We start from the raw sequence: 11,338 nt of genomic DNA, 5'->3' as shown, positions 1-11,338 counted from the left end.
CCCACTTAATTTAATGTGGATGTTACTAAAATACCCCAAAAGCAATTGCTTAATCAAAAGCGAGAAATGAAATGAAATCTGAATTTGGAGAAGAAAACTGTAGTGACGATGGAAGGGTCAGATGAAGATGAAGATGAAGTTATCCTCGTTTGTACTAACCCTCACAATCCAATTGAATCAACGGATACCATAAACCAACACATTCTCCTCTCAACCACTCATATCCTCGCTTCCGATTTAACACCATTTCTCACTTCCCACACTATCAAAGTTCACGCACATCGCAATAGGTTCCTCACTTCCTCACTTCCTTCCTTCCATCATCTCTCTCTCTCTCTCTCTATATATATATATATATATATATATATATATACAACTACGAATTTTAGATTTATACAAAATTTTGTGTGTTTGATCATTAGTATATAGTCTGAAAGTTATGCACACAATCTCTCATTGAACGATCCTCAAGTGTCAATTATGTAACAATTGTGTTTGTTCTGTGTCTGACAGGCTCATTGAACAATCTTTGTATTTCCGAGGCCTCCTCGGTGGAAGCTTCAGGTAAGACCACTTGTAGAATTTGTTTTTATAACAGTCGTTATATTAAAACTTCAAAATGAATTCAAGAGATTGTATAAAATGCTTATTAATATTACTCATGTAGTGAATCATGCTTGGGCTCTGTCAATATCGACTGGAATCTGCCTGTGTTTATGCAAATTCTTAAGCATATGTGTGGCTGCCCATTGGATATTACCACTGAAAATGTTCTTCCTCTTTATGAGGTACATTTTTTGTTCACCTTTATGTATCTAACATTTTATTTATTCTAATCTAATGCGGTTGGTACATTAGAAGCTGCCAGATTGATCAGGAAATTCATGAAACCAGTGTTCTGATTTTTTCTTTTATTGAGGAGTTTAAATTTGCATTGGCTGTTTAACTGCCCAACGGCTAATGTGGTTGGTCTTTCTCTTGTATGTCTTAGGGTGCACTTTATTTTGGAGTGGAGACACTTCTCTTAAAGTGTGAGACTTGGTTTTCTGAGGTATTCTCACCCGAAGGATTTCAATTAACACAAATACAGATGGATGATTTGATCCAGATATGGAAATTTGGCTTGGATCATGGTACAACTTTATTATTTTACATTTTCATGTAAAAATTAATCAACTTGCAATTTTAGTTAGGGCTTGTTTTCACTTTTGACTAGAAGATTACGAAATTCATTCTAACTACGTTTATACACATTGCTTTTGCAGCAAGTGATTTGATTCTTCACTTATGTATCAGCTACCTAGCAAGAAATTTTGTATGTAATTGACTTCTTTCGCTAGAGTTTGAGAAATAAACAGCAATCTCATGTTTCTTCTTATGTACTTTGTTTATTATTTTTCTATTATAGATGTGGGCAAAGAAGAACAATGTTTTTGGAAAAATTCCATATAACTTGTTGTTATCTTCAGTAAAGCACCCTCTTTTGACTGTTGACAGGTTGGCGGGTTATTTATGAAACGGCTTCATTTAATCCATTGTATTTTACTTTGTAAGTTTAATATTCTAATGTTATAGTATCTACTTTCTTGACAGCGAGATGCATCTTTCTGATGCACTTCTTCTTTGGCTTGAAAGTAACATGGAAAATTTGGAGAAGCGGAGCGAAGCAGAAAACAACTACAATGAAATTTTAAAACAAGTGAGGTTTTATCTCATTATTGATATTGAGGCCTTGAATCCATTGTTTAACCAAATATTGCTTAGGGTCCTATCCTATCAAGTCCTTTTTCTTTTTTTGCATCTACTAAACAGCAGGACATCACTCGGCCATAATATGGAAACCTGACTGTCATTTTTCATAAGTATGTAGATAAAATGTTTATTCATTGTTCCACATGTAATTATATTTTGATTAACATGGAGCAAATGTAATTATTATCTCTATTTATTACCAACTTAACATGTCATTTATACATAAATATTGCATAACCTTTTATTATTGGTTCTTAACAGATTCGTGTGGGCCTTTTGCCTTTGTGGTTTGCTGCAGGTATATCTTCTAGAGCTTTTACCTGAAGCATTGAAAAGTATTTATTCTTCATCCAGAAATTCCTAGATGATGTAAGGTAATTTTTGTCTTTAACAGGAAAAAGAAACTCTTTTTATTTTAGGCAACTGGCTGAGGAAAGCCTTGATTCAATTTTCAGAGCACTGAATATCCTACCAATAGGTTCAGTAGATATTTCCGGGTACAGTGACTTGCAACATCTCAGGATTCGACTTACAGAACATTCAAAGGTACTTCTAAATTTTAATACTTGGAAGACACTTAATTGATCTAGGAATTGTTGATTATGTTTGTTTGCTTGATAAGGATCCTTCAAAGCTTAGCAATTAACATTTTAATATTGCCTGATTTTTGAAGAAAGAAAGAAAAAATTGATTATTGTCTTTTATTAATTTCCCTTCATTAATTATTCATTAGGAACATAAATCTGCGTGTAGATTGTTAGAGTGAGAATCCACTTTCTCCAAGAGCGAGTTTAAGCTTTTTCTCATTCTTATTCCACATAGTAACTTTTTATAAACATTTATTTCATTGATCCAATGAATTGATTTTTATTGTTAAGTAGGCCAAGTGTACAAAATTCGTAAATTACTGTCAACTATTAGATTGCAAACCTATGAGTGTTTAGCATATCTAAAATTTGGTATGCATGATAATCATGTTAATGCTGATTGTTACGATGAGAGTGTAGACAAGATGTATGAAATGTACCACTATTAACTTACAATTACTTTTTTATCCATCAATATTATTTTATACTACCACTATACCTGTGAATGGTAAGTTTTTTGCACCTGTTGTCAAAATTTGTGTCGAAAATGTTCATAACATTTAGCATGACTCTTTGTTAAATTCATATACAAGGAAGTTATTGTGTGAAGTAAGTATTCAAGAATTACTCTTGGAGTAAGTGAATCCCCTCTATATGTAGTGTGTATGTGAAATGAATAGGCAATCTTCCTTTGTAAGTTATAACCCATACCAACCTAGAGGGCCAGAGAAAATACTATCTAATGTACAACAATATAACACAAACACTGAGGTTCTTATTTGACAAGGTTGGCATTGCATAGGCATAAGTTCACTTTTGTTGTTATCTAATCTAGTAATGTCAAGAGATCCATTAAACATATGAGTGATAAGGTTCTATATTCTTCTAGCTGTTTAATTTTGATGTCTTTGGTATTTGACACTAGTAATTTGATGTTTTGCTGAATGTATCTATTGGTTCCTTCTGGTTTTTGGTTTTGATATCTGCCTACTGCTATTCAAGCACATCACTTGGTGGTTGACATGTCTTAGACTCTTAGCCAACTTGTCTTTCATTTCTCTGCTAGTAGTTCATGATCGTCTATTAGGAATAATTTAATGCTTATGTGTTAACTTTCTATTGCATGCAGAAAATGGACCTTTCCAATTGTCCACAAATAACATCTGCAATTCTGCTTTTGTCACTCACACCTGCATCGTATCCAACGGATCCCGTGCGAAAGGAGATTATAGAACAGTTCTTTATTAGTTCTGGACATCCTATAAGAGATAAATATGAATTGCCACAAAAATTGTTAGAAACCTTTATCTTTGAAGCAGTTCAGGAGGTGGATATCTCGAAGTGTCGAAGACTGTTTATTGAACATGCTGTTGATTGTCTCAGCCAGTCCTTTCCTTCTTTACGAATATTAAAAGCAGCTTTTCTTTTGAATATCAGGACAACCGGTTTCTTTCAGTTATTGGAGAAGTGCTCTTTGGTCGGCGAAATTGACTTGACTGTTGATGTTACTCCACTAATTCCAGCATCAGTTACAGTTTTATCCTCTAATCCTGCTATGATACCACCGGAACTAGAGAAGACCTCAAGTCTTAAATATCAAGCCGTGCAAACCATGCCATTTCATTTTCATGAACCTAAACCTCTAATTTCTAATGTTACAAAACTAACATTGGAAGGAAGAACTGATGTCAGTGGTAGGATATTTTCATGGTGCAACAAATTCATGTTGAATCTAAATAATTTTGTTTATATTTTTATATCTCTGTTAACAACCAGTAATTTCTTCATATTATCCATGGCAGATTTGAGTCTCCAGTATATCTCCAAATACTTTGTTTTGTTGTGTCACCTGAATATTAAAGGATGCATTTCTGTCACTGATATTGGCATATCAGATCTCATACGCAGATGTAAAAAACTTAATTCGATTGTGGTCTGTGATACTTCATTTGGGATAAATTCAGTTCAAGCTCTTTGCTCAGCTACTTCTGATGGTGGCAACTTTCCCTGTATGCATTCTAGTGAAAAGCATTTAAATTCTGTGGTGTCTAATCTTCAAGCTCTGCATATGGGTGGCTGCATAGGTAAGCTGTGTTTCTCTCTATTAATTTGTTTGGCTGAACTGCCAAAGTGAATTTGTAAATCCTTGCCTTGTATAATGAAGGTTTTAATACCTTTACTGACTGCATATGTGTTTAACATTCAGAATTTATTATGGCATTGCAAAATATGCTTTACTTCAGTTAGACCATGGTTTTGTAAAGATGGTTTAAATAAAACAAAGGAATGATAAATGAAGAAAGATGGCCTTGCTTACCAAGTTTTGTGTAGTATACTGGAAAATCTAGATTTTGCTGCTGTATATATTTGCTTTTGATATGATTTGTATTAGTGAAGTAATAATTATGCTCCTATTGCTTTGGACCATCATTGTGATCTTTTGACATGTTAGGCCTTAAAATATTGATATTATTATGGAGAACAACCACCATCTTTGGGTTTAATTTTCAAAACTTCGCCTCACTCTTGAGGTGAAAGAAGTCACTTGAGTAATAACTTATTCAATTAATTATTGTTCAAACATAATAAGGGACCAAATTATTAATTAGGGTCTAGAACTATTTTACAACACCAAGTTTAGTTAATTTGAGAAGGATATTTTACAATTTTATAAACTTTAACTCTACATTGAAAATATTTGATAAATGAGTTGTTTGGTAGGTATTTGTGAGTTGTCTCTACAAGAACTTATGTCTCAAACACATGTTTTGAAGAGTCTATGCCTGAGAGGGACTTACCTGGTTGACCAGGCACTATATAATTTCAAAGGTTCTTCCTTGGAGATGCTGGATGTGTCAAACACCAAGGTTTGTTGTCATATTCATGAAGTTTGGCATGTTTTTTTATATCTTTATAATGCTTATAGAAGGTTTTAATGGCTTGTTATTTTGTTGAAATTTTAATATTGGTTAAAATTGTAAGGGAAGTGTGGTTGGAATGTTAGCTTACATTCGGTTGAGGGTGTAAGGTTATAGATGAAGAAAGAAGAGAAGAGAAAGACCAAATAATTTTAGTTAGTGTTATGGTTTGACATAATGAGAGGGATTCTGACTTGTATGTATGTATACCTTTTCAATGTGTAATAGGTTATTTGTTAACTATGTTTTTCTTTTCCAACTTTATTAACTACTTGTGTTATTGCAGATTTCTGAAGCTGCATTAAGTTATGTTATTCACGGAAATCCAAGTTTGAAGAGTCTGAAAGCAAGAGGTTGTAAAAATTTGTTAAAAAGAGATAGTTCTATTGAAAAGAGAGAATCTAGATTTTCCTCCCTGCATGAAGAACTACATGCTGAGTTAGGAAAGAAGTGTAGATTGGAAGAAATTGAATTTGGTTGGGGTTTTTCTTCCTTCTCTCTAAGGGCTTTGGAACCTGCAGTGATGTCATTAAAGACCATCAACATAGGTTTAGGTGGAATGTTAGGTGAAGATGCATTGAGACAATTACCAGCAATTTGTCCCCTGCTAGAAACAATAATCCTTCATTTTCAGGTAATAATTATTTTCCCTGTGGGTTGAGGGTTCTTATTGGTCCCTACAGAAATATAGAAAGTTGTTTCTATTAATGATAGTACGGAAAACACTAGAGAAACCCTTATTGGTCTTTTGGTGTAGACAACAGAAGAAAGATAGGAAATGCTCAAAATAATAAAATTATATTGATAGTGATGTGAACGATATATTGGATCTCATTATAAAAGACAAAACACTAATTTAAGTTACACTAGCTCACTGTAAGATACAATTTAGATATACATATATTTTTCATTTTTTGGGGGGGACTGTTGTCCGGCCAGGCTGCTTTTTTGGACTGCGGTCGGGAAAGATGCTTCTCTAGGATAGTTTAGGGCTTCTAGAATTGCATGATAGTGAGACAAACGAATCCAAGACTTCTGATATAGGTTGTGGAAGTAGCAGATAAAAACCCATTCACAAAGAGAACATGAAGAGAGAAAAGGTGGCCCGAATTCATGCGCAGACAACAAAAAGAAAATAATCGTGGACATCTTGACATTGTTATTGTAGTCCCAAACTTTCGGAAAGTTGGCAGAATATTAGTGATAGATTTGGTACCGTGTTTAAGATATAAATTTGGTTTGTTGGTATAAAGGGAGGAAATGAAATGCTTAGAATAATACATTTATATTGTTCGTGATGGGAATGATATGTTGATTTTTATTACAAAAGACAGAGCACTTATTGTTATTTATACTAATACTAGAGTCTAGACTCCTAGTCTTAACTAAGTAAGGAAACCAAACATAATATCTGAGGAATTTGTAAACCCATCCAAATGGATATCTAAGTTACCCTAAATTACTCAAATGTACAATTTAAATATTATAAGATATATTTTTTCATATATTCAAGCACTTTCATTTATTTCGTTAGATAAAATATTCCTGTCAATTAGTTTAACGGAAATGCAATTCCTCATCTACAATCCACGAAGTTCCATCATTATTGCCTCCTTTGGGCTAGACCCATCACAGATTGCAAAAGAAAAAGTCTTGCTTTACGAAGCCAAGACATCATAAAAGCTTTTTGAAAGACCTTAGCATGAAGAGCGATGCAGGAGCTGTTGGCCGGTTGGTCAAAACCAGTTGGAAACTTTTCCATTAGACCTATTTAACAAGACAAGTCAAAGCTTATACTTCTATCATCAATTATAGCTAAACTAGTTTTTATTATTCTTGTATCTATGCATATGAGATGTATGCTTCTGTTTTAGCTATTCCTTGGTCTTCTGTTATTTTGGTTTCTGTGCGTGCTTCTGTTTTTCAGCTCTCAGATGTTCTTATCCGGTTTGAAAAAGTGTGTTTGTTGCTTATCTTTGTTGTTATGGTTTTCTACAGGTAATATCTGATATCATTGTGACAAAATTAACTACATCCTTGATGAACTTACAAGTATTAGCTCTGTGCTATTGTTTTGGCGATATATCCATGTCTAGCTTCAAATTCCCCATGCAAAATCTAAGAAAGTTGAGGCTTGAAAGAGTAACCCCATGGATGACCAATGAAGATTTGATTATTTTAACTCAGAACTGCAGAAATTTAGTTGAGCTTTCATTGCTCGGGTGTCCTCTTCTTAACTCAGGTTAGGATCAAATAGTTGGAAATATGATCAATTGCACTTGACATAATTCATTGGACGTGATTTTGTAAACAAAAACCTCTAATTTGATCCTTCTGGATAATAAAAAATATCAATAAGCACCAAATACCAATGTATGCCATTTAGATAATTGTTGTCTTCTACTGCTACTTAATATTCCTTGATAGCAAATAGTAACAAAGCGAAAAAGTAATAGAGGGTGGGGTTGCAATATGGTGAACTTTCTTGTTTAGACTATAGAGTTACATTACACTGACCTCTGACCACTTAGTCAGATGCTGAAAATTTACACATTTGACAGTAATTTTTTCATTGCAGATTCTCAACAGATAATTTCACATGCATGGCCAGGCTTGGTCTCTATACATCTAGAGGTTTGTTAATAATTTTTCCCTATACTATTGGAATTACCTTATACATGGTTATAACATGATAAATAATCATATAAATATACAGAAAAGTTGTCCTTTTTTTTTTATGTTTCAAGAATATGTTGCCTTAGTGAGTCTACCTGAAAGGTTGAAACCCAGCAATATAGTTTTTGTAGAATATAAGTTTTTCTACTTGGGTGGGGGGATCAAAGATGGATCTTTGTCTGTGATTAATGGCTATTCAATTTTTTTAATTTGTTTTTATAAAGAAAATATTATATTTAGGATATGCATATGTGGGTCATAGTTCCTTCATTATTCAATTCTGAAGGAGAGAGAAAGGTCATGGAGAGTGGGTTCTTACTATTGTTTGCAACTACACTAAACACGAATGCCTTTTTTATATAGAGAAAGTCAAAGAATAGTACAATAATACTACCGTTACACAGCTATAGTTCAACATTGGAAGTATTTTGTTCTAAAGATATATCATACTATCCCTTAGTTATTATCTATATGTATAATTTTTAATTGCACGGATGCCTATTGTTCAGGACTGTGGAAAAGTAACAGCAAATGGGGTCTCTGCTCTTCTTGACTGCAGAGCTCTTGAAGACCTTCTGTTGCGTCATAATGTGAGATTTCCGTCGACCCTCTTTCTGCAAAGAAGCTTACTGTATTCATCTTGCATTTTCAACAAATTTTAGAGTTTTTTGTATATATGCATGTGATGAACAGTTACAGTCATGTTTCCATTCCACAGCTACAACACAACACTTTAATTTCTAAAGTATACTCCCTCACTTTGAAAGAGTAAAATCTAAATTATGAATGGTGGTCACATGATATGCGAGTTTTCTAGTCAGACTATTTTTGGGTTACTTCTGTCTTGATAATTCATTTTCAGTTTATTTGAGCATATTGAGCATCTTTTTGCTGTATTGTTACTGCAAATTAGGATTCGAATAACTCTTATGAGTTTATCACCATAAATAATTTTTATTTCATTAGATGATTATGTGGGATATTGATTCTCATGATCAAATAAGGATCGCTTAAACTACAATTCAATATCATTCTTCTGTTTTTGGCACCATTGTGTAGTTATTTTGACAAATTCTGGTATGCTTTCTATTTTATCCCCACCTCCCAAAGAAAAAAAAGACTTCATAAAACGAAAAACTAATGTTTGCTGTGTGGTTTCCTCTTGATTTTTGAATCATATTTTGAAACTTGATCATGAACTACTGATTTGACCTTGCATATATGCAGGGCCCTGGGCTACAAAGAAACTTCATTTTTCATGCTGCTTCAAAGGTTGCACCTTGCTTCTGTTTCTTTTTATTTTTTAGTTTTATGGTTTTGTATAATGTTAGAAACTTGATATTTTCTGTTTTATCTTCTGTTGTTAAATAACAGATGCCATTGCTTCGAAAATTGTCACTGGATATATGTGATGCAAGTGAAGGTGATTTTGACATTCCAAATGTAAGTTAGTGCAGTACCATCCCTCTTTTGTATAGTTTTCTTGAGAGTTTAGAGTTGTCATCCCAATTTTTATGTGGAATTATTTTAAATGTGCATGTGCAAGTCTGAAGACTATAATGCACCCTCTAATTTTTCATTTGCTTATACTTCCATTTCGTGATACGATTTATAATTTGTGGTAAAGTTGAGTATCTTCTCCACTAAAATTAGCACATCTTCAAGGGGCCCATGTAATGAAGTAAATATTTAAACCAAGTGGAGCGTTTGTTTGAACATGTCGTCCCCACTCATTTTTCTCATCTTATATCGTAATGAACATGTTTCATTTATCTATGGATTGAGAAAGCATGGTTGCAAAGTAGTCAACAGCATATATGAAGCTATTTCATGCTCATAAACTTTGGCTTTTTTAGAGGGTTTTTTTTCCCTTCCACTGAGTGTACTCTTATCTCATTGTTTTGTCTTAATCTTCCGGTTTCAAAGGAAAAGAGTTTTTGGTAATCCGGAGTTCAGCCGGGAGATAAATAAAATTTGACCAATGTTTGTTTTAGTAAGAATTCAAACTCGGATTCTTTGGAATGATTTGTCATTAACTGAAGTTTTTTGTGATAAGTTTAACAGAAGTTCATACTTGATTCCAACCACTTGATTTGTCCGTTGTTCTGATTCACATTGTCTACAGGTTTTAGACTTTGATACTTTTGTCTATGTTGCAGTATGAAGACAGATACTTTTTGAGTACCTTGAAGATAGCAAGATGCAAATCTCAAAGATGTGCATTTAATCTCCCAGTCCCTCCACCAGGGAGTCGTAGACGATCCGTGCACCTAGAAACACTGGTGCTTGTGTGGAACAGCAAAAATCTCACCAGAACAGTGGTGAAGGAAAGGCTTTAGTGGATGCTTATGTGACCATTATTTAACCCAAGCTGAAGAACATAATGTTTGGTATCACGGTGGAATGGTACTGCATCACACATTCAGTTGAAGTGACAATTTGAAGGTTCTCAAATTAAGATGTCTCAGAACACAAAAATGGGAAACGCGACATATGCAAGCAAACATTGGCGAATTAGTTTGTCTAGTCGCATTGCTTTATTAAGAGAGAGATGGACACAATTTTAACATACAATATCGATCATTTGAAATATTAACATAAGATAATCCCTTATTTAGATTTAAGATGGTATTATTGCTTCTGTGAAAAATGACATTTCCAACTTCAGAGAAAAGTCACGTTTAAAAGGCTTAACCATAAGCTTCTGAATAGCTATTTTGAACACAATACAAGCTAATTCAAACATCTTGAACGATTGCTTTCGATAAAATTTGACAATTTTCATATTGAATTGAACTCTCTTTATTTATGCAACATGTTTGATACAACATTCTATTGAAGAAAGAATAACTCTCTTACACACACACACACACGAAGGATAGAAGATAGAAAGAACCGTAGAATACAATATATAAAGAAAGTAACCACTCATGAGTTGTTGTGATTTGATACGTTTATATATGTGTGTATATATATATATATCCATGCAAACGCTTAAATAAAAGTACTCCTATTTTCTTAAACAATGTTACAAGTTTTTAGTTTTGTGAAAATTTGAGAAGTCCGTTTAAGCAATGTATTATTTTACAAGTAAGATTATATATCATTTGAGAATGATGACGATTATTTCACTCAAAATCTTAAGATAATATATGAATTATTTGTGCGTCAATTGTTTTCAAACCTTTTTTATAAATAAAAAAACTAAATATGTATTATGTATATATTCAATAAAAAAAAAAACTTGTTGAAAAATACAGCCGAAGCACTTACCACCACAATCCTCCAAGTAAAGATGTATTTTGATTGATAGTTATGTTGTTCGACGTCACTTTTAATGTAACACACTTACTTATTTAATCAATGATTTCTGTATAAAACACATTCTTCTCAATATTAATTTCC

The 11,338-nt window shown here is 33.1% G+C and overlaps 1 protein-coding gene across 2 annotated transcripts; it reads left to right on the top strand.

Annotated features, from left to right (window-relative positions):
- The first annotated feature begins 43 nt into the window (after positions 1 to 43).
- LOC101501578 (BTB/POZ domain-containing protein FBL11) lies at positions 44 to 10,627 on the top strand. 2 transcript variants are annotated; one of them, XM_004494096.4, is made up of 19 exons: positions 46 to 290; positions 514 to 564; positions 668 to 788; positions 992 to 1,133; positions 1,266 to 1,315; positions 1,409 to 1,497; positions 1,594 to 1,699; positions 2,014 to 2,050; positions 2,147 to 2,298; positions 3,469 to 4,033; positions 4,142 to 4,423; positions 5,061 to 5,206; positions 5,544 to 5,891; positions 7,256 to 7,499; positions 7,836 to 7,891; positions 8,443 to 8,523; positions 9,161 to 9,205; positions 9,308 to 9,376; positions 10,093 to 10,627. In XM_004494096.4, the coding sequence occupies exons 1-19, from the start codon at positions 109 to 111 to the stop codon at positions 10,270 to 10,272; spliced, it is 2,946 nt and encodes a 981-aa protein (XP_004494153.1). In that variant the 5' UTR covers positions 46 to 108; the 3' UTR covers positions 10,273 to 10,627. The 2 variants fall into 2 exon arrangements, with proteins under 2 accessions (XP_073222114.1, XP_004494153.1); XM_073366013.1 differs by lacking the exon at positions 5,544 to 5,891 and having other exon boundaries at positions 44 to 290.
- Positions 10,628 to 11,338: the final 711 nt, after the last annotated feature.

The sequence above is a fragment of the Cicer arietinum genome, chromosome 3, assembly GCF_000331145.2.
Source record: "Cicer arietinum cultivar CDC Frontier isolate Library 1 chromosome 3, Cicar.CDCFrontier_v2.0, whole genome shotgun sequence".
NCBI classification, from domain to species: Eukaryota; Viridiplantae; Streptophyta; class Magnoliopsida; order Fabales; family Fabaceae; genus Cicer; species Cicer arietinum.
Note: the sequence above shows the minus strand (reverse complement) of the source record. Positions and strands in the feature narration are given on the sequence as shown.